At 44.2% G+C, this 24,545-nt stretch overlaps 1 protein-coding gene across 4 annotated transcripts in view; it reads right to left on the bottom strand.

Annotated features, from left to right (window-relative positions):
* Nucleotides 1-24,545, bottom strand: part of LOC131690776 (tight junction-associated protein 1) — a 151,020-nt gene that overhangs the window by 115,194 nt on the left and 11,281 nt on the right. For all 4 annotated transcript variants that reach the window (XM_058976779.1, XM_058976776.1, XM_058976780.1 and 1 more), the window contains exon 2: nt 10,545-10,880. In XM_058976779.1, the coding sequence (XP_058832762.1) occupies nt 10,545-10,880 (336 nt within the window). The remainder of the gene's footprint in view (nt 1-10,544; nt 10,881-24,545) is intronic.

Genomic DNA, 24,545 nt, shown 5'->3' with positions numbered 1-24,545 from the left:
TTTCGTACGGAATTTTGCGCATAATTTCGCACGGAATATCGTACGACATTTAGAACGGAATTTCGCACGGAATTTTACGCGGAATTTCGCACGAAATTTCGCACGTAATTTCGTGCAGAATTTCGCACTGAATTTCGCATGGAATTTCGCGCGGAATTTCGCACGGAATTTCGCACGGAATTTCGCACAGAATTTCGCACGGAATGTGGCATGAAATTTCGAACAGAATTTCGCGCGAAATTGCACATGGAATTTCGCACTGAATTTTGTACTGAAATTAGCGCGGAATTTCGCGCGGGATTTCGCACGAAATTCCATGCGAAATTCTTTGCGAAATTTCGCACGGAAATTTGTTTGGAATTTCTCACGGAATTTCGCACGAAATTTCGGACGGAATTTCGCGCGGAATTTCGCAAAGAATTTCGCATGGAATTTCGCTCAAAATTTTGCACGGAATTTTGGGCGAAATTTCGCGCGGAATTCCACACGGAACTCCGCACGAAATTTTGCAAGGAATTTCGCGCGGAATTTCGCACGGAATTTCTCACAGAATTTCACCCGGAATTTCGGGCAGAATTTCGCACGGAATTTCGAGCGGAATTTCGCACGGAATTTCGCACAGAATTTTCCCACGGAATTTTGCACATAATTTCGCACGGAGTTTCGCACAGAATTTCGTACGGTATTTCACACGGAATTTCGCACGGAATTTTGCACGGAATTTTGCACGAAACTTCGCACAGAATTTCGCAAGGATTTTCGCACGGATTTTCTCGCAAAATTTCGCACGGAATTTAGAGAGGAATTTCGCAAGTGATTTCGCAGGGAATTTTGAAATTTCGTACGGAATTTTGCACAGTATTTCGTACGAAATATCGCACGGAATTTCGCACGAAATTTCGTACGGAATTTCTCACGGAATTTCGTAGGAAAATTCGCACGGAATTTCGCGTGGAATTTCGTGAAAAATTGAATTTCGCACGGAATTTCAAGCGGAATTTCGCACGAGATTTCGCACGAGATTTCGCACGGAATTTCGTAAGAAATTCCACGCGAAATTTCGCACGGAATTTCGAAATTTCGCGTGGATTTTCACACGGAATTTCGAACGGAATTTTGCACCGAATTTCGTACGAAATTTCGCACGAAATTTCGCTTGAAATTTCTCACGGAATTTTTCACGGAATTTTGCGCATAATTTCGCACGGAATGTCGCACAGCATTTCGCACGGAATTTCGTACAGAAATTTGCACTGAATTTCGCGCAAAATTTCGCACGAAATTTCGCACGTAATTTCGTGCAGAATTTCGAACTGAACTTCGCATGGAATTACGCGCGAAATTTCGCACGGAAATTCAAACGGAATTTTGCACGGAAATTCGCGCGGAATTTCGCTTGAATTTTTCCACGGAATTTCGCACGGAATTTTGCACGAAATTTAGCACGGAATGTTGCACGGAAATTTAGAACGGAATTTCGCACGAAATTTAGAACGGAATTTCGCACGAAATGTCGCACGGAATTTTACGCGGAATTTTGCACGGAATTTCACACGGAATTTCGCACGGAAATTCTCGCGGAATTTCGTTCGAATTTTCGCACGAAATTTCCCACGGAATTTCGCACGGAATTTCGTAAAGAATTTCGCACGAGATTTCGCATGGAATTTTGCTCGAAATTTTGCACGGAATTTTGGGCAGAATTTCGTGCGAAATTTCACACGGAACTCCTCACGGAAATTCGCACGAAATTTTCAAGGAATTTCGCGCGGAATTTCGCACGGAATTTCTCACAGAATTTCACCCGGAATTTCGGGCAGAATTTCGCACGGAATTTCGCGCGGAATTTCGCAAGGAGTTTCGCACGGAATTTCGCACGGAATTTCTCACGAAATTTCGGACGAAATTTCGCACGGAATTTCACACGGAATTTCGCACAGAATTTCGTACGGTATTTCACACAAAATTTCGCACGAAATTTCGCGCGAAATTTCGTACGGAATTTTGCACGGAATTTTGCACGAAACTTCGCACGGGATTTCGCACAGAATTTCGCAAGGATTTTCGCACGGATTTTCTCACAAAATTTCGCACGGAATTTCGGGCAGAATTTCGCACGTGATTTCGCACGGAATTTCGAAATTTCGTTCGAAATTTCGCACGGAATTTTGCACAGTATTTCGCACGAAATATCGCACGGAATTTCGCACGAAATTTCGTACGGAATTTCGTGAAAAATTGAATTTCGCGCGAAATTTCGCGCGGAATTTCGAGCGGAATTTGGCACGAGATTTCGCACGGAATTTTGCAAGAAATTCCACGCGAAATTCCGAACGGAATTTCGAAATTTCGCTCGAAATTTTGCACGGAATTTCGCGTGGATTTTCGTACGGAATTTCGAACGGAATTTTGCACGGAATTTCGTACGGAATTTTGCACGGAATTTTGCGCATAATTTCGCACGGAATGTCGTACGACATTTAGAACGGAATTTCGCACGGAATTTTACGCGGAATTTCGCAAGAAATTTGAATTTCGCACGGAATTTCGAGCAGAATTTGGCACGAGATTTCGCAAGGAATTTTGCAAGAAATTCCACGCGAAATTTCGCATGGAATTTCGAAATTTCGCTCGAAATTTTGCACGGAATTTCACGTGGATTTTCGTACGGAATTAGGAACGGAATTTTGCACGGAATTTCGTACGGAATTTTGCGCATAATTTCGCACGGAATATCGTACGACATTTAGAACGGAATTTCGCACGGAATTTTACGCGGAATTTCGCACGAAATTTCGCACGTAATTTCGTGCAGAATTTCGCACTGAATTTCGCATGGAATTTCGCGCGGAATTTCGCACGGAATTTCGCACGGAATTTCGCACAGAATTTCGCACGGAATGTGGCATGAAATTTCGAACAGAATTTCGCGCGAAATTGCACATGGAATTTCGCACTGAATTTTGTACTGAAATTAGCGCGGAATTTCGCGCGGGATTTCGCACGAAATTCCATGCGAAATTCTTTGCGAAATTTCGCACGGAAATTTGTTTGGAATTTCTCACGGAATTTCGCACGAAATTTCGGACGGAATTTCGCGCGGAATTTCGCAAAGAATTTCGCATGGAATTTCGCTCAAAATTTTGCACGGAATTTTGGGCGAAATTTCGCGCGGAATTCCACACGGAACTCCGCACGAAATTTTGCAAGGAATTTCGCGCGGAATTTCGCACGGAATTTCTCACAGAATTTCACCCGGAATTTCGGGCAGAATTTCGCACGGAATTTCGAGCGGAATTTCGCACGGAATTTCGCACAGAATTTTCCCACGGAATTTTGCACATAATTTCGCACGGAGTTTCGCACAGAATTTCGTACGGTATTTCACACGGAATTTCGCACGGAATTTTGCACGGAATTTTGCACGAAACTTCGCACAGAATTTCGCAAGGATTTTCGCACGGATTTTCTCGCAAAATTTCGCACGGAATTTAGAGAGGAATTTCGCAAGTGATTTCGCAGGGAATTTTGAAATTTCGTACGGAATTTTGCACAGTATTTCGTACGAAATATCGCACGGAATTTCGCACGAAATTTCGTACGGAATTTCTCACGGAATTTCGTAGGAAAATTCGCACGGAATTTCGCGTGGAATTTCGTGAAAAATTGAATTTCGCACGGAATTTCAAGCGGAATTTCGCACGAGATTTCGCACGAGATTTCGCACGGAATTTCGTAAGAAATTCCACGCGAAATTTCGCACGGAATTTCGAAATTTCGCGTGGATTTTCACACGGAATTTCGAACGGAATTTTGCACCGAATTTCGTACGAAATTTCGCACGAAATTTCGCTTGAAATTTCTCACGGAATTTTTCACGGAATTTTGCGCATAATTTCGCACGGAATGTCGCACAGCATTTCGCACGGAATTTCGTACAGAAATTTGCACTGAATTTCGCGCAAAATTTCGCACGAAATTTCGCACGTAATTTCGTGCAGAATTTCGAACTGAACTTCGCATGGAATTACGCGCGAAATTTCGCACGGAAATTCAAACGGAATTTTGCACGGAAATTCGCGCGGAATTTCGCTTGAATTTTTCCACGGAATTTCGCACGGAATTTTGCACGAAATTTAGCACGGAATGTTGCACGGAAATTTAGAACGGAATTTCGCACGAAATTTAGAACGGAATTTCGCACGAAATGTCGCACGGAATTTTACGCGGAATTTTGCACGGAATTTCACACGGAATTTCGCACGGAAATTCTCACGGAATTTCGTTCGAATTTTCGCACGAAATTTCCCACGGAATTTCGCACGGAATTTCGTAAAGAATTTCGCACGAGATTTCGCATGGAATTTTGCTCGAAATTTTGCACGGAATTTTGGGCAGAATTTCGTGCGAAATTTCACACGGAACTCCTCACGGAAATTCGCACGAAATTTTCAAGGAATTTCGCGCGGAATTTCGCACGGAATTTCTCACAGAATTTCACCCGGAATTTCGGGCAGAATTTCGCACGGAATTTCGCGCGGAATTTCGCAAGGAGTTTCGCACGGAATTTCGCACGGAATTTCTCACGAAATTTCGGACGAAATTTCGCACGGAATTTCACACGGAATTTCGCACAGAATTTCGTACGGTATTTCACACAAAATTTCGCACGAAATTTCGCGCGAAATTTCGTACGGAATTTTGCACGGAATTTTGCACGAAACTTCGCACGGGATTTCGCACAGAATTTCGCAAGGATTTTCGCACGGATTTTCTCACAAAATTTCGCACGGAATTTCGGGCAGAATTTCGCACGTGATTTCGCACGGAATTTCGAAATTTCGTTCGAAATTTCGCACGGAATTTTGCACAGTATTTCGCACGAAATATCGCACGGAATTTCGCACGAAATTTCGTACGGAATTTCGTGAAAAATTGAATTTCGCGCGAAATTTCGCGCGGAATTTCGAGCGGAATTTGGCACGAGATTTCGCACGGAATTTTGCAAGAAATTCCACGCGAAATTCCGAACGGAATTTCGAAATTTCGCTCGAAATTTTGCACGGAATTTCGCGTGGATTTTCGTACGGAATTTCGAACGGAATTTTGCACGGAATTTCGTACGGAATTTTGCACGGAATTTTGCGCATAATTTCGCACGGAATGTCGTACGACATTTAGAACGGAATTTCGCACGGAATTTTACGCGGAATTTCGCAAGAAATTTCGCACGTAATTTCGTGCAGAATTTCGCACTGAATTTCGCATGGAATTTCGCATGAAATTTCGAACAGAATTTCGCCCGAAATTGCACACGGAATTTCGCACTGAATTTTACACTGAAATTCGCGCGGAATTTCGCGCGGGATTTCGTACGAAATTCCATGCGAAATTCTTTGCGAAATTTCGCACGGAATTTTGTTCGGAATTTCTCACGGAATTTCGCAAAGAATTTCGCATCGAATTTCGCTCAAAATTTTGCACGGAATTTTGGGCGAAATTTCGCGCGGAATTCCACACGGAACTCCGCACGAAATTTTGCAAGGAATTTTGCGCGGAATTTCGCACGGAATTTCTCACAGAATTTCACCCGGAATTTCGGGCAGAATTTCGCACGGAATTTCGAGCGGAATTTTGCACGGAATTTCGCACAGAATTTTCCCACGGAATTTTGCACATAATTTCACACGGAATTTCGCACAGAATTTCGTACGGTATTTCACACGGAATTTCGCACGAAATTTCGCGCGAAATTTTGTACGGAATTTTGCACGGAATTTTGCACGAAACTTCGCACGGGATTTCGCACAGAATTTCGCGAGGATTTTCGCACGGATTTTCTCGCAAAATTTCGCACGGAATTTAGAGAGGAATTTCGCATGTGATTTCGCAGGGAATTTCGAAATTTCGTACGGAATTTTGCACAGTATTTCGTACGAAATATCGCACGGAATTTCGCACGAAATTTCGTACGGAATTTCTCACGGAATTTCAAGGAATTTCGCGCGGAATTTCGCACGGAATTTCTCACAAATTTTCACCCGGAATTTCGGGCAGAATTTCGCACGGAATTTCGCGCGGAATTTCGCAAGGAGTTTCGCACGGAATTTCGCACGGAATTTCTCACGAAATTTCGGACGAAATTTCGCACGGAATTTCACACGGAATTTCGCACAGAATTTCGTACGGTATTTCACACGAAATTTCGCACGAAATTTCGCGCGAAATTTCGTACGGAATTTTGCACGGAATTTTGCACGAAACTTCGCACGGGATTTCGCACAGAATTTCGCAAGGATTTTCGCACGGATTTTCTCACAAAATTTCGCACGGAATTTCGGGCAGAATTTCGCACGTGATTTCGCACGGAATTTCGAAATTTCTTTCGAAATTTCGCACGGAATTTTGCACAGTATTTCGCACGAAATATCGCACGGAATTTCGCACGAAATTTCGTACGGAATTTCGCACGGAATTTCGTGAAAAATTGAATTTCGTGCGGAATTTCGAGCGGAATTTGGCACGAGATTTCGCACGGAATTTTGCAAGAAATTGCACGCGAAATTCCGAACGGAATTTCGATATTTCGCTCGAAATTTTGCACGGAATTTCGCGTGGATTTTCGTACGGAATTTCGAACGGAATTTTGCACGGAATTTCGTACGGAATTTTGCACGGAATTTTGCGCATAATTTCGCACGGAATGTCGTACGACATTTAGAACGGAATTTCGCACGGAATTTTACGCGGAATTTCGCAAGAAATTTCGCACGTAATTTCGTGCAGAATTTCGCACTGAATTTCGCATGGAATTTCGCGCGGAATTTCGCACGGAATTTCGCACAGAATTTCGCACGGAATGTGGCATGAAATTTCGAACAGAATTTCGCCCGAAATTGCACACGGAATTTCGCACTGAATTTTACACTGAAATTCGCGCGGAATTTCGCGCGGGATTTCGTACGAAATTCCATGCGAAATTCTTTGCGAAATTCCGCGCGAAATTTCGCACGGAATTTTGTTCGGAATTTCTCACGGAATTTCGCAAAGAATTTCGCATCGAATTTCGCTCAAAATTTTGCACGGAATTTTGGGCGAAATTTCGCGCGGAATTCCACACGGAACTCCGCACGAAATTTTGCAAGGAATTTTGCGCGGAATTTCGCACGGAATTTCTCACAGAATTTCACCCGGAATTTCGGGCAGAATTTCGCACGGAATTTCGAGCGAAATTTTGCACGGAATTTCGCACAGAATTTTCCCACGGAATTTTGCACATAATTTCACACGGAATTTCGCACAGAATTTCGTACGGTATTTCACACGGAATTTCGCACGAAATTTCGCACGGGATTTCGCACAGAATTTCGCGAGGATTTTCGCACGGATTTTCTCGCAAAATTTCGCACGGAATTTAGAGAGGAATTTCGCATGTGATTTCGCAGGGAATTTCGAAATTTCGTACGGAATTTTGCACAGTATTTCGTACGAAATATCGCACGGAATTTCGCACGAAATTTCGTACGGAATTTCTCACGGAATTTCGTATGAAAATTCGCACGGAATTTCACGCGGAATTTCGTGAAAAATTGAATTTTGCGCGAAATTTCGCACGCAATTTCGAGCGGAATTTCGCACGAGATTTCGCACGGAATTTCGCAAGAAATTACACGCGAAATTTCCAACGGAATTTCGAAATTTCGCGTGGATTTTCGCACGGAATTTCGAACGGAATTTTGCACGGAATTTCGTACGAAATTTCGCACGAAATTTCGCTTGAAATTTCTCACGGAATTTTGCGCATAATTTCGCACGGAATGTCGCACAGCATTTCGCACGAAATTTGTTCGGAAAAACAAATTTCGCACGAAATTAGTTCGGAATTTTGCACGGAATTTTGCTCGGAATTTTTCACGGAATTTCGCACGAAATTTCGCACGGAATTTCGCATGGAATTTCGCTCAAAATTTTGCATGGAATTTTGGACTGAATTTCGCGCGTAATTTCACACGGAACCCCACACGAAATTTCGCACGGAAATTTGCATGAAGTTTTGCAAGGAATTTCGCGAGGAATTTCGCACGGAATTTCAAACGGAATTTCGCACGGAATTTCGCTCGAAATTTCGCACGGAATTTCGCTCGAAATTTCGCACGGAATTTCGCAAAGAATTTCGCACGAGATTTCGCATGGAATTTCGCACGGAATTTTGCACGGAATTTTGCGCATAATTTCGCACGGAATGTCGTACGACATTTAGAACGGAATTTCGCACGGAATTTTACGCGGAATTTCGCACGAAATTTCGCACGTAATTTCGTGCAGAATTTCGCACTGAACTTCGCATGGAATTTCGCGCGAAATTTCGCACGGAATTTCAAACGGAATTTTGCACGGAAATTCGCGCGGAATTTCGCACGGGATTTCGCTCGAATTTTTCCACGGAATTTCGCACGGAATTTCTCACGGAATTTCGCACATAATTTCGCACGGAACTTCGCACGAAATTTAGAACGGAATTTCGCACAAAATTTTGAACGGAATTTCGCACGAAATTTCGGACGGAATTTTACGCGGAATTTTGCGCATAATTTCGCACGGAATGTCGCACGAAATTTAAAACGGAATTTCGCACGGAATTTCGCGCGAAATTTCGCACGGAATTTCGCACGGAAATTCTCACGGAATTTCGTTCGAATTTTCGCACGAAATTTTCCACGGAATTTCGCACGGAATTTCGCAAAGAATTTCGCACGAGATTTCGCATGGAATTTTGCTCGAAATTTTGCACGGAATTTTGGGCAGAATTTCGTGCGAAATTTCACACGGAACTCCTCACGGAAATTCGCACGAAATTTTCAAGGAATTTCGCGCGGAATTTCGCACGGAATTTCTCACAGAATTTCACCCGGAATTTCGGGCAGAATTTCGCACGGAATTTCGCGCGGAAATTTCGCACGATATTTCCCACGGAATATCGCACGAAATTTCGCTCGAAATTCCGCACGGAATTTCGCAAAGAATTTCGCACGAGATTTCGCATGGAATTTCGCTCGAAATTTTGCACGGAATTTTGGGCGGAATTTCGCGCGAAATTTTACACGGAACTTCGCACAGAAATTCGCACGAAATTTTGTAAGGAATTTCGCGCGGAATTTCACTCGGAATTTCGGGCAGAATTTCGCACGTAATTTCGTTAGGAATTTTGCACGGAATTACCCCGTTGTTTTTATATGAAAAACGACACTATTTGACTTAAATTGAGTTAGTTTATATGCACCTATGCGTGAATACAGGGGTTTACCCCAATTTATAATCTGCATTATTTTGCCACATTGGCGTTTAAGCCAGAAACATTTTCGATTCAATTATATTCTCGTTAGTAAAATAAGAACTTTTGTATAAACCGGAGCATCAGTCTCGATCAATTGTTTACAGTAAACATAAGTTATGTTTCTTTTTTTTTTTTGATCTACTGTCTAGCTAGCTGCCCAGTCAGCTGTTAGCTACTGACGAGGAGAATCCGAAACACAAAAATATGACTTAATTGCTTGTTCAAAGTTTGGTTTTGATGCTATTCGCGTATATATTGCGGTTTCAGTGTATCCTTGTATCGATTTGCTCTGCGTGCACAGTGTTTTAACTTTTATAGACTGCCAATATTTTTTTTAAATCCAAGAAACCAACAATGAAAAATCGTCGTCATCGCCACACACGTGTGTAACCAAACGAACGAAAGCAGAACGGAACGTTTTTCGTGCCGTTATCCTTTCAGACCCTACCGGCGGTTGACCCACTAGATTTCGCAACAGCATGTACTTATGTAAACATGTAAGAAACAGCTTTTTTGCCACATGCCCAACAATGAGTCACAGTATGCAAAGTGACGGCCGACCTGAAAATGGGCCAAAGTGGCAGGAGTTTCTAGACGGCAAAAAACAACCCACAGTGAACGGAACGGATATCAACGAAATTGTTCGGTGATATGCATAAATTTTCCTTGACTGAACACGGTTCTCAAATGGTAGCTAACTGGAAGTTTATTGGGGCATTTTAAACTGGCATTAGGCCTACCAAAGTCGCACGAACTTTGCCTTCCTAACCATTTCACTTTCCATTTGGGTCAGTTCGTATAACCGGCCGTCACTATCAGATAGGCAAAACTTTTAAAATCCCACTCCTCCGTTTAACTAAACCAGAACTCTAGATTACAAGCACAGATAAATAGCAACAGCAGATAATCAAATTACTCCCAATAGCGTAGTTTAGTAGGTCAAAGCTTTTAAATTAATGTTTGCTTGCGTTGTGCTAACGATTTTCGTTATTAGTCCGGTCGAATTGGCAGCATTGCTTTAAGTGTCCTTGTTAAACTTGCTCTAACCCACAAAAAATGTGCAAAGAACATTCTCCCTGTTGAGTCGTTGCTTAATAATCCAAATCAGAGCTATTATTGCTGCAACATTTAACATAGTCCCATTCCGGTAAAAGTTCAACTATCAGTAGAAACTAAAACTAATAAATCAATTGAAACAGTGTATACTTACGATTTCCCGCTTCAGACTCTGGATGTTATAGTTGGCCTGGGCCAGCCGGACACTGAGCGTGGCCACATCACTAGTCAGCTGTGCCCGTTCGCCCGAATTCCGGTCCACCAGCTTCAGCAACTTGTCCTCCAGATTCTGGTTGACTTTCTGAACTCGCTTGTGTGATTCGTACAACCGCTCGTACTTATCCTGCCACGCAATGATGCTGTCCTCGAGTTCGACCTGTCGGTCACTTTCCTGCAGGCAGACGTTCTCCATGGCCAGCAGCTGTGAATGCTTGTCGGCCAGGGCGTTCTTCAGCAACTCGATTTCACCCTGTAGATGCGCATCACAGTTCTGCAAAAGTCGAAAAACACACCACGGATATTTATATTGCGACCGGTGGGCCTGCCTGGCTTTAAACATTGAAAATGGTTGGCGTCCGATGGAAGGTAGACGATGATGCCGCGCAAGGATTTTTCATCCAATCTTACTTTTCATTTAGGTGGATGGGTTCGCAAGTTTGGCCAGGTTCGAAGGGTAGTAAAAACAAACCGTGTTTAATTGAGCGTAGCAAAAAGCGGATGATTCGAAAGGGGTTGCGGTGGGTAAACGAGCGAGAAATGTAAATCATGCTGCTGCCGGATAACACAAACGGAAAACTGTTCGAACTGTAAGAGATTGTATTGGAAATTAGACCACACAATAATCTGACAACTTGCTATTTTAATGAAAAAACCTGAAATACAACGGCTGAATTAATACGTCCAAAAGTTCAATCAGAATATGGAATCATCGGAAGCTGTGAATATATGACTGTGTTCGACGGGAAGGGCTTAAACTTTCGAAGAAAAAATGCGCTTTCTTACGTCGGAGAGTCGAACTAAGTAACAAAATCTCAAAAAGTGTGATAATAATAATATTGGACGAAGAATTCCTTCAGCTACATTTCAATTTCGCCATATTTGGAAAGCGTTACCATACACAAAAATTACGACATAAATTAATGTTGAGTGATAACGTTAAGAATGCCCAGATTCAACCTTTGTACTAGTTTTACTAGTTAGTTACACCGATCTGACTTAACCAATTAATCATAAGGAAGAGCATGGACGTTGACCTACGTCACGTACTGATAATTTGTCGTATAACGAACATGTGAAGCTACTTTGTTATCAAATGACTGGCTAGTAACAAAACTGATTATTTTACTGTTTTAGAGCAAGGTTAAGTCTAAACAACACCAGTACATCGGTGAGAACAATTTTGGAAGACTAAGTAACATTAACACAAATTGTTTTCGAAAAAAAGTTTTAAAGCAAAATTGCGAGCTAAATTTTTAATTTGCATGCAATATGAGTAACTGAATCATTGGCCAATTGTTGAACGGAATGTTCGGAAGACTTTCGGTACATAGTATAGGTCATATTTCGGCTAGAAATTAGTTCCACACAGGCCCGTGCCCGTGAGAGTTTTGAATTTCTTTCTTAACTTTCTGATCAAGAAATAAATTTTATACTGCAAACCGTTTTGACACATAATGTCATTTGAGCTCGATCACTCTAGAAACGTGAGATGCGATCACTCTAGAAACGTGAGATGCTAGCCGACATTAGGTCAAATGAACTTCAGCATAAGAAGTGCCAAACTCCGCTAGCGAATGACGGATCTCAATAGTAGCATGTTAGTAATAACCTTACGCCAAGAGGGTGGAGTGTGGAGAAAAGTCCGACAGAGGAACCCAGATAGTGGCCTCCAAGAGGGAGGGAAGGGAGAAGGCCGACATAGATATCCAGACAGAGGACTTCCCCTTCCCCTTCTATGGAACAGCCAAGTCGCTCGAAGCGACGGCTGAGTTCCCCTCGAAGGGTAAGGGCAAGGGCAAGCGCAAAACTACATCGAACGCGAAGCGCCCTAGGAAGTCACCAGGCGCGGGTGCAAAAACAAACACCACACGGCGTGCTACCGTCAAGGCCAAACGCCGTTTGGTCGAGGTAAACTGGGGTGAAAATGACTCCGCCGGGCAGAGAGAAGGTGCCAGCAACTCGGCGCAACCGGGGCAGGGAGGCGTAAACCCCTGGACGCTGGTCACCAAAAAGAAGCCGACACCAGATGTACCGCGGCCCACGAAGAAGGCCAAGGACAGAGGCGAGGCCTTGTGGTTAAAGACCGACAAGGACAATTACGCCGACGTCCTAAAGTCGATGAGGGCGGCCGAAAGCCTCTCAGCCCTCGGGGAAGACGTGCGCAGCGTGAGACGCACCAATACAGGAGAAATGCTTTTGGTGCTGAAGTGAGGCGCATAATCCAGTGCTGTCTATAAGGCCTTGGCCCAAATGGTCCTGGGTGGAGGCGCCCAGGTGCGGTCGTTAGGGGCGGAAATGACTCTCCAGTGCAACTGGACGAGTTCACGACCGCAGACGATGTCGTCGCAGCCGTCAAGGAGCAATGCGACGTAACAATCGAGCGCTTGAGAGGGGGACCCACCGGCACCCAAGTAGCCTACCTCAGGCTACTGAAAGCAGATGCCAAAAAGGTTACCGTGATAGGTAAACTGAAGCCGTCTTCAGTGGATAGGTGCTATCGGTGCCTGGAGTCCGGCCATTAATCTTACGAATGTAAGGGCACAGACAGGAGCAATATTCCGCTAGCGAATGACGGATCTCAATAGTAGCATGGTTGTAATAACCTACGTACTTGGAACTATTGAGATCCAGAGCTACAGATCCAAAGCCCTGGTAAAGGAGGATGGTTGTGATGATCTGGGCCGCGGTCACCAAGTAAAGCAAAATAGGTCATAACCACAAGTCCAAGGCGTGAAACAACCTGTGCCGAGGGATGAGTGATCGAGGGGGTGAAAAAGATGCTCGATCGTTAATGGAGCCTGTGGGGTACCTGGGCAACCCCCACAGTAAGCGTCCCTTACCACGTTACTGTGGAGTTCTGGCGTGGCGGAGCTTTCTTTCTCGCGCTACTTGTGAGATTAATGAGTGAAGTAAATAAAAATAAAAATCAAAAAACGGAGGTACCGAACCTCTTTGCTAGAGCTGGTTTGGCGAGGTCTCCCTCCAGTGGGGAGAGTAGTGGAGCGATGAGTGCTGTATCCGTCAGCACCAGTGACCCCTCAGCAGTGGTAGAAAATAGCCCTACCAACGCGCTGGACGGGCCGCTATCCGCGATGCGCAAAGTGGTGGAGCAGCTCGATGCAGTAATCGAGTTTACTAGCGCGAAACAAAATATCAGTAAGGAGCTGAAACAGAGTCTGCTGATGCTCCGGAAGGCTATTCGTGTCGCAAGACAGGAACAGCAGGCTTACGCCAAGAGGGTGGAATGTCGGGAGAAGTCCGATAGAGGAACCCAGACAGCGGCCTCCAAGAGGGAGGGAAGAAAGAAGGCCGACATAGGTACCCAGACAGGGGCCTTCCCCTTCCCCTTCTATGGAGCAGCCATGTCGCTCGAAGCGGAGGCTGAGTTCCCCTCGAAGGGTAAAGGCAAGGGCAATCGCAAGACGGCGTCGAACGCGAAGCGCCCTAGGAAGTCACCAGGCGAGGGTGCAAAAACCAACACCACACGGCGTGCAACCGTCAAGGCCAAACGCCGTTTGGTCGAGGTAAACGGGGGCGAGAATGACCCCGCTGGGCAGAGTGAAGGTACCAGCAACTCGGCGCAACCGGGGCAGGGGGGCGTTAACACCTGGACGCTGGTTACCAAGAAGAAGCCGGCACCGACACCGGATGTACCGCGGCCCGCGAAGAAGGGCCAGGACAGAGGCGATGCCTTATGGTTAAAAACCGACAAGGAGAAATATGCCGACGTCCTAAAGTCGATGAGGGCGGCCGAAAGCCTCTCGGCCCTCGGGCAAGACGTGCGCAGCGTGAGACGCACCAACACAGGCGAAATGCTTCTGGTGCTGAAGCGAGGCGCACAATCTAGTGCAGTGTATAAGGCCTTGGCCCAAGAGGTCCTGGGTGAAGGCGCCCAGGTCAGGTCGTTAGGGGCGGAAATGACTCTCCAGTGCAACCATCTGGACGAGTTGACGACCGCAGACGATGTCGTCGTAGCCGTCAAGGAGCAATGCGACGTGACAATCGAGCGGGCATCTGTGCGCTTGAGAGGGGGACCCGCCGGCACCCAAGTAACCTACCTCAGGCTACTGAAGGCAAGGTTACCGTGAAAGGTAAACTGAAGATCGGCTGGTCGGTATGCCCAATTAGCATACCCTAGCCGCCTTCAGTGGATAGGTGCTATCGGTGCCTTAAGTCCGGCCATAAATCTTACGAATGTAAGGGCATAGACAGGAGCAAACTATGTCGTCGCTGCGGCGAGGAGGGGCATAAGGAGCGGGGCTGCACTAAGGCGCACAAATGCCTTATCTGCACCGCTAAGAAGCAAGCCCGTAATCATGCTATGGGCGGACCTTCGTGTCCCTTCGGTGAGGCAAATAAGAAGAAGCCGTGAACGTTACACAGCTAAATCTTTACCATTGTGCAGTAGCCCAACAGCTGCTGTGGCAGTCAGTCTCGGAGTCGAGGACAGATGTCGCCCTTCTATCAGACGCGTACAACATCCCTGCCGGCAACGGCAATTGGGTGTCGGACGGGCCTGGAATGGTGGCAATCTGTACAACGGGACGGTTCCCGGTTCAAGAGGTAATACACTCTTCCGCCGAGGGTGTTACGATTGCCAAGATCAATGGTGTGTTCTATTGTAGCTGCTACGCTCCACCAAGGTGGCCCATAGAACAGTTCAACCAAATGATCGACAGGCTCTCGTCAGACCTAGTGGGCCGGAAACCGGTAGTTATAGCGGGAGATTTTAACGCTTAGGCAGTAGAGTAGGGCAGCCGCTGTACAAATAGCAGGGGCCAAGCGCGAGGCACTTGCGAAACTCGATACTGTGCTAGCTAACAATGGTTCCGCTAGCACATTCCGTAGAAACGGGGTGGAGGCATGGATTGACGTAACATTTGCCAGCCCGAGTCTGGTTCCAGGCATGGAATGGAGGGTAGACGAAGGCTACACCCATAGCGATCATTTAGCAATCCGCTTTAGGATCAACTATGGTGTGCAGCATCCCTGTCAGGTACGCGGGTGGAAGTCCAATCACTTCGACATCGAAGCTTTCACCGCGGCCCTGGGACTGGAGGCCAACACCGACAGTCTAAGCGGGGATGCGCTGGTAGCCGTTCTATCACGCGCATGCGACGCCACTATGCCGAGAAAAACCCTGCCAAGAAACGGCAGATGCCCGGTATACTGGTGGAGTGCCGAGATTGCAGCTCTACGATAAACCTGACTCAGAGCTAGACATAGGATGCAAAGAGCTCGCAGCGAGGATGCAAGAGAGAACCGCCGTGAAATGTTTCGAGCTGCGAAATTGGCCCTTAACAAGGCCATTAAAAGCAGCAAGAGAGCGTGTTTCGACAACCTGTGTGAGAGTGCCAACGCGAATCCGTGGGGTGACGCCTACAGAATCGTGATGGCCAAGACCAAAGGGGGCTCTTCACCCCCAGAAGGGTCTCCGGATCGGTTGGCGACGATTATCGAAGTACTCTTCCCACCTCGAGCCACAAGCCCCTGGCACTACGAGGCAGTGCGGGCACGGCCGAAATGGTGGCTCCGGTGACGAATGAAGAACTACTCGCAGTGGCTAAATCCCTAGCAATGAACAAAGCTCCAGGGCCGGATGGAGTTCTAAACAGCGCTCTCAAGGCAGCGATCATAGCGAACCCGAACATGTTCAAGCTAGCTATGCAGAGATGCCTTGACGAGTGCCGTTTCCTCGATAGATGGAAAAGGCAGAAATTGGTGTTGTTGCCGAAGCCCGGGAAGCCGCAATGCGACCCATCGGCGTACAGACCAATCTGTCTGATCGACACGACTGGCAAATTGCTTGAGAGGATCATCCTCAACAGGCTAACCCCATACTCAGAAGGTACGGACGGCCTGTCAAGCAACCAGTTTGGCTTTCGGAAGGGTAAGTCCACAGTGGACGCTATCAACTCAGTGATAAAGACTGCCGGGATAGCGATCCAACGAAAAAGGCGAGGCATTCGATACTGTGCGTTAGTGACACTTGACGTGAAGAACGCATTCAATAGCGCAAGCTGGAATGCCATCGCGCTCTCGTTACACCGGCTTAGCCTACCGGTGGGTTTGTACCGGATCCTGGAAAGCTACTTCCAGAACCGCTTACTGCTATACGAAACCGATGCCGGTCAGAAAAGGGTTCCGATTACCGCCGGAGTCCCGCATGGCTCGATCCTAGGCCCGGTGCTATGGAACCTGATGTATGACGGGGTTCTGAAACTGAAGTTCCCTCCTGGGGTCAAGATCGTCAAGAAGTATCCTTGGAGGTCTACGGGGAGTCAATCTCTGAGGTAGAACTAACCGCAGAACACGCGATCAGCACGGTGGAGGAATGGATGAGAGCGAGAGGCCTGGAGCTCGCTCAGCATAAGACGGAGGTAGTTATCATCAACAACCGCAAGTCGGCACAACATGCAGTTATCCATGTGGGAGAAGTCGCGATCACTTCACAGTCTCTCGGAGTCATTATAGACGACAAGCTGACCTTCAGCAGCCATGTCGACTATACATGCAAAAGAGCGTCGACTGCTGTTGCGGCTCTATCGAGAATGATGTCCTACAGCTCAAAGGTGTGCGCCAGTACACGTAGGTTACTGGCAGGCGTTGCCGTATCTATCCTCAGGTACGGCGGCCCGTCATGGTCAAGAGCACTGAGGGTAACCAGTTACCTACAGAAACTGGAGAGCACCTACCGCGTGATGTGCCTCAGAGTGATATCTGCCTACCGCACGGTATCACACGATGCATCCTGCGTGATAGCGAGCATGATGCCAGTCGGGCTGGTCATTCGGGAAGATGAGGAGTGCTTCGAGCTACGTGGAAATAGAGGAGCCCGCGAGCGCATCAGGGTGACCTCGGTCGCCAGATGGCAGCGTGAGTGGGATAACTCCTCGAAAGGTAGGTGGACCCACCAGCTGATACCTAACATATCGAGTTGGGTGGGAAGACCCCATGGGGAAGTTCACTTCCACCTGACACAATTCCTGTCAGGTCATGGCTGTTTCCGACAGTACCTCCACAGGTTCGGGCACGCTGAGGTTCCAGCCTGCCCGGACTGCCCAGGTATAGACGAAACTGCCGAACACATACTGTTCGTATGTCCTCGTTTCGACGTCGAAAGAAGAGCAATGCTTGACGTCTGTGGGACACAACCCTTGATACCCTTATTCAGCGGATGTGTCAATCGGTGGAGAAGTGGAACGCAGTCTCGACTGTAACCACCCAGATTGCCTGTAGGCTACAGGTCAATTGGCGCACCTAGCAACAGACGACGGGCACGACTAACTAGTGATTGGTTAGTTGGAGCGAAAAAGGCCGAGCGCAGAAAAGTGAGTGAATTGTCTGTCCATGCTGAGGCAGGTTTGGCGCAGCGGCTGGCAACCGCGTATGGGGTAAACCCAGCCACCCCGAAGCAAGGCAGAAGAGCGAGTGTATAAGCGTATATGTGGACTGCCTCATGCCAAGATGGGAGGATCGTAGCGTAGTATGTTGGGACTTAGCTATCGATGCCTCGTGGCGTGGCAGAGGAGTGAAAGGGTGAGCATCCAAGTCAGTCTCACACGGTATGTTAAGGGTGAGCATCCATGTCAGCCTCACATGGTATGGTAGAGGCGAGCACAAAAGTAATCCTAGCAAGGAATGGAAAAGGTGAGCACAAAAGTCAGCCTCATGTGGGAGTGTTTGAGAGTGAATCAAGGTGCGATAGAGAGCAGCCAAGTAAGCCTCATACAGGACATATGAACGCGTGAGCGAGAGTGAATGAGTACATCAAGTACAGCCATAATACCGAAGTAATACCGGGAGGTAGTCCCTGGGGGGAACGATGGCGGAGCCCAATGGAGTTTAGTCGGTATTAATGGCAGCGTCACTATTCGAGCCCGACTTGCCCCCAGTACACCCCGTGTGGTAGCTTGGCACCTACTAATAGCACGTGTACTGGGCTAGTACGTAAACGTCTTCTCCATTATAAAAAAAACACATGCACACACATACAGACTTTTTCCGATCTTGACGAACTGAGTCGCATTTTTTAGAGCGATTGCATAACCTTTCTATATGAGAAAGGCAAAAATGTGGCTTTTTGGTAAAGCTGGCAATTGAATTTTTTACAGCTGCATCATATAAGGAACAGTAAGAAATTGAGAACAATATTGTATAAATCAATTCAACTTTTGTAAATCACGTAGTCGTCATCTATTAGAAAATTGAATTTTATTGGCATATTTCTAAATATTTTTTCTAAATTGTTATAGTGTAAAGACAATTGGTCGGTGTTAAGTCAGACCGGACTAAGTCGCAAAACATAAAAAAATGAGATAATTATCACACCGGATGAAGAATTGCTTCAGCTACATTCGACTTTTGCCAGATTTGAAATATGTATCCATAAACAAGAATAATGGCAAATTTTTTTTTCCAATTATAACGTAGAGGACGCTGCGATTCAAAATTTAAACCTGTTTTTCTCGAAATCAATATTTTGTCACTCTTTCCGGTCTGACTTAACACCGACCAATTACTGAATGAATCGTCAACATTGTAGTGTTGACGTTTAACCCTCACTCCTTATTATTGAAGGAGGCACTCTTTAGCCTCAAACAGCGTCTTACAACTATTAAGGTCAGATTATATCATATGGGGGAATAGCGCAGCTGGTAAGTCCATTACACTGTACGCAGCTCACCTCGAACTCCCACAACCGCGCATATAGTTAGTGTGTTAGGCTCTTTGCTACTTCCGGGCAGATTGGTCAGAAATGCTAAATTCTTTTTGAGATCTATCAAAATCATCTTCCGTTTTTCGACGGTACCTGGACATTTACAATGCCACCCATAGTGATGGAAATCAAAATTTTTTTCTCCGTGTATTTTGATTTCTACTGTATTTTTAATACTTTTACATAGTTGAATGATTAGCTCAAATTTGAAAAATAAATCTCAAGGTGGCATATATGGCTCCCTGATGCTGGACATCATTTCCTGATCAGCCTACTCTGCAGCAGTTTATACCTGTTCAATTATAGAACCCTCTCAGCTCAGTTGTGTCCAGGGGCCCCGAGTGGTCTTAAGACGGCCCTGATCGAACGTTTATTTTCATGTAGCTGTCAAATGGGTTACAGTATCGCCTTGATGTCAAAGAGAAAGTTATAAGAAATTTTATGGGCCTTTTTAAAAACTTATTGTTGTTGATGAAGAATCGATAATGACTTATTAAAGGGTCATAATAAAACAAAATAATTCTGTTGTTAAAATAAATGAGAAATTTTTTGTTATTAGCATTTTGTTTTAAAATGGCGAATAGAATCATATTCAAAAATAAAATTGTATTTTTGGATTATAAAAATATGTCAAAAGTTGTTGTTAGGAAAACTTTTTTATTAAAAGCTTCTCCATTATCTAAATACGATAAAAAGTTTCTTTTACGTCTTTCAAACGATAAACATTAGATATTTGCCATTTTATGATGGAGTAACCTTTAAAAAGAGCATAAACACACGAATTAACTGCTTATGTTGGAACAAAATTCCAATATCTCAAAAACTATCGCATTTTGGAAGATTTTTGTTAAATGCATTTTGATTTTGAACGACTCTTAGAATTATATTTTGTAATAAAATTACAGTTTTGTATGTCAATCAGTATGGAATTTAAAAACATGTATAAAGTTATTGTTAGAAAAACTTTTTACCGATAAAATCTCCATCATACAATCACATTCAAAATGTTTCTTTTTTCTTTAGGTTTTTGTTGATGAAATATAAAAAATTAGAAAAAATGGGTTATGTTGCAATTTAAATTTGTAACACAAATGTTTATTTTTATGAAAAATGACACAACATTTTTTTCAGTGTATATTTTTTTTGTACAAAAGTATTCATTCCCTGTAACTCGTTCTCAGAAAGTTTTGCAGTATAAAATATAGTAATCGAATTTTTTTTTTAATTAATGCACGTAGAAATGTCTACGCCCTTTTAAAAAATGGCTCCTGAGTCAAAATAATCATACTGATAATGGCGAAAGTGTAGACTTTCATGCCGGTGAAATGTGTAAAGTTTTTTTTGAAATCTAAGATGGTCGGTCACGATTTTAAAGATTTCCGGACGGATCTTCATGGAATTCTTCATTTCCAATTCCGTCCTCAGTGAATTCAAAATTAAATTGCTAACTGACGCGCGTAATGTGCGTCAAAATGAAGAGAAAAAATATCATTCTTCTAGCTAACCGCTATCAGTAGTAGTAGTTATCATGGTCGAGCTTAGTACCCGGAATTGCACACATCACTGCGTTCCTCGGCAGTAACAACATCAACGTTTTAACGCGATATTTATTGCGCCTTAATCTCTTGTCTCGTCTCCAATACAAACTGCTAGCTGCAGTTCAAATTGGAGATAGAAATGTGATGGTCGCGACGTTGTCATTTTATTCTTTAAACAAATGCCACGGTTCACGTTCTTTCTGTACAGAATAATTTTAACAGCGGCCACAGTCCCAACTACAAATATATTTAAAATGACCGTTAAAGTGGGCGAAGCATTATTTTCGAGTGTTATGTCTGTTAGTCTGTGGTGTGGCTTTTCAACCTCAAACGGATCCCCTCAGACGCCATCGGAATTACAACACGGAGTACGGTCGGGCAAAAGGGATGCCCAAAACAATGATTGGGAAATTCAGTGGCAAGCAATACGCACTTTAGAAATGAACTGAAATGGCTTATCAAGAATAACCTTTTCCCCACCAAACCCCGTGTGTTATTGGGTGTACCGTTTTTGAACCGGGTTGGCTTGCTCTGCTATGCGAGAAAGGAAACACGCGAGTGCATTGACATTGATTGTGACTGAGTAAAGCGGAGCGATGTGGTTTCGCTCGGATCGGTTTTTGCTGCCGACAGTTGCTTTGGTTCAGATAAGAAACTGTCTTACGATTGTTTCGCACGAGTAACAAGAAACTTGAAAATATGGCCGGTGGATTTTCGGTTGCATGATAGTTATTGACGTCAACCGTTTTGATTGTTGTTGTCGGTTACATGTACGTCCTTGCCACGTTGTTCATGTCCCAAAGCATGACCAACCTTTTAGATTCCACTTTGGTTTTCAATTGCCACATTTGGTTAATTGAATAAAACTCATTTGAGAAAAACGGTTGCAAAAGCTCCGCTTAGTAGAACCTCTGTTTGCAAATTATTGTATAAATCACCGTTCATCGTATTATATTTCTACGAAATTGAATTATGATCCTGCCAATTCACAGTAAATTAAACGTTTCCCCCCTCGTGCGGGGTCCTCTTCGCAAGCAGCACAGCATCCACGCTAGTAACTCAATTTTATTTCTCGATTTCCGCGATGCTACTCGCAGACCGTTCCAATGCGACGGGACAGGATATATTGGAAGCATCATTTAATTTTCCTTTCTCCACGGATGGCGCACTGCCGTTGCTAGTTTCCTGTTCTCTCTCTCTCTCTCTCTCTCTCTCTCTCTCTCTCTCTCTCTCTCTCTCTCTCTCTCTCTCTGTCTCTCTCTCTCTCTCTCTCTCTCTCTCTCGTGTGCCACTTCCCACCAGGACACAATTCGGTAGGTCTCTGCAGCCCTCCTGCCGGGGCATCCAATTAACCACCCTGAGTGGGTAGAATTAATTAAAAATAAAATTAACATGATATTCATTTTTACGATGCTACTGCTGATGCTGCTGCTACTACTCAAGTCGCCATCCACCCACAATTCATCCAACCCGGGTTAGTTTGCGTCATTTTGCAAGGATGTGTGCTGTGTGTTTCCTGTGATACCAACAACGACGACGTCATTGGGTGCTACTTTGCGATCGATGCAGTGCACCTGTGTGTAGGTACGTAGGTATCATAAAATTTCAGGCACGTTGCAACGAAGGGGGTGTTCTATCGCGGTACTGCATCCAAATTTGTTGACACATAGTTTTCAACAACATGCATTTAAATCACTTTTCAGGTTTTACACGGATTGTCTTCAACGTAGTTTGATCGATTTGAAATGAATTTGAACTAACATGGCTCATATCTTCGCCTAAAAAGCGAATTGGTTATATTTTATTCTGCGCAGTAAAGGGTGTACGGAATCAAATTGCATCAACGGGAAAGGTTCATCAAGATACTGACCAATACAACCGACCGTTTGCAAACTTTCAGAGACTTAAATAAAAAATATTCTTAAAGCTTTCCTATATTTGTTTTATTCAATTTCACAACCATATCCAAGTGCACGTAAATCACTACTCATAAGGTCTTGCATAACATTCGGGCCAACTTGTTTTTGTGTAGAAATGCAGTTTTCTCATTTCTGCTTCCAATTTTACTTGTTTGAGATGCTTCCGGAATGCCTGCTTCGTGATGGCCCAGTATTTCTCAATCAACGGGTGGCAACTAATATTTTGTAATCTTTTCAAGGCCGCAATGCACAACCAGGGTTACCACATATACAGATTATTCTGTATTTTACAGATTTTTCTAGATAATTTACGACCAAGATTCTGTATATACAGATTACAGATTTTCGGCTAAAATACAGATTTTACAGACTTTCCGTGTAGATATGTAGTACCTGTCTATCAGAATTTCTGATAACACTTAAAAGGCACCCTGTACAGTTCAGATCTTAAGAACCAATAAGCCGTGGAAGAAAAGTGTCAAATTTTGATACAATTTGTTCTCCAGACAAAGATTAATTAATTTTTCATTGTCAAAATATTTTTGGGAAGCTTCTAGTTAATTTTTGAACACAGATTTTCGATACAGAATTTTTTTTCCGTGATGCAGATTTCTAGATCCCAATTACTCAAAAGCAAGGTAGTCGAAGACCAGCCAAAATTATGGACGTAAAGGGACTTAGTTTTCTTTCTCGTACCTTCAACAGCAAGAATTTACTGAGCCAGCGGGATGCCACAAAAAGATTCAACTGTTCTCACAAGTACATCTGCAAAACATTGAAAAGAGTTGGAATAAAGTGCCGCAAGAAGACAAGAGCCCCGGACTACACTGAGCAACAGAGTTCGACTCTGCATTTCTCCGGTAAATATTTTGTTTTGAACAACGAAAGTTACTTCCCTCTTTCGAAGACATGCATTCCCGAAAATGATACTACTGATACTACTCCAACGATAGTTCTACTGCATCTTCGAACATAAAATATGCAAGTTTGCCATTGCTGTGAGACATGTTGGTAGACTTGAGTGATTAGTAGTAACACTGCTTAAGGTTGGACAGAGAATGGGCAAAAATATAAAACGAAAAAAGCAACTTTTTCCACACCGTGTGTTAGATCTTCATAAAAATCAATCATGCAGCTTATGTTGAATGTTGTTACAGTTATGCTGATTGATTTTTATGAAATCTAACACACGGTGTGGAAAAAACTGCTTTTTTCGATTTCGATTTTTGCGCTTTCTCTGCTCAACCTTAAGCTCGACTCGTGCCAACAGAAGACAAAAGATTAGTCCGCAAGATTATAAACCTGTTTCTAATGACCCTGCCACTTCTGATTTTCCGATCTGTAAATTTTACATCCTTGCGCTCACTTGAGTACTATGGCTCTAAAATTTTCATAACTTTTACTAAGTAATCTCTAGCTAATTGAATGTCGTTAAAAAGCTAAAAAATATAAAATATAAGCTTAAAAAAATTGAACAGGAAATGTAGTAATAGTTCTAAGCCTTAGTTCAAACCCTCTGGTTTGGCTATCGATCAAAGATGTGTACCAGAACGAATGTTTAAAAATATTTTGAACCCGTTTTTACAAAAACATACAGGTGTTTTGGCTGTATAAGGCTTCATCGCATTTAGGTCAAAAACACAATCGTTCCAATCGATCCCATTTGTACCCAAAAACCAAAACCCGACTAATCTGCCTCAGTGTCGCCTAATCAAAGATTTTTTCTGGTTTTGAGCTCGTTGGTAAAGGGCGAACACGAA

Source organism: Topomyia yanbarensis, chromosome 3 (genome assembly GCF_030247195.1).
Source record: "Topomyia yanbarensis strain Yona2022 chromosome 3, ASM3024719v1, whole genome shotgun sequence".
Classification (NCBI taxonomy): domain Eukaryota; kingdom Metazoa; phylum Arthropoda; class Insecta; order Diptera; family Culicidae; genus Topomyia; species Topomyia yanbarensis.
This window is presented reverse-complemented; position numbering and strand designations above follow the sequence as displayed.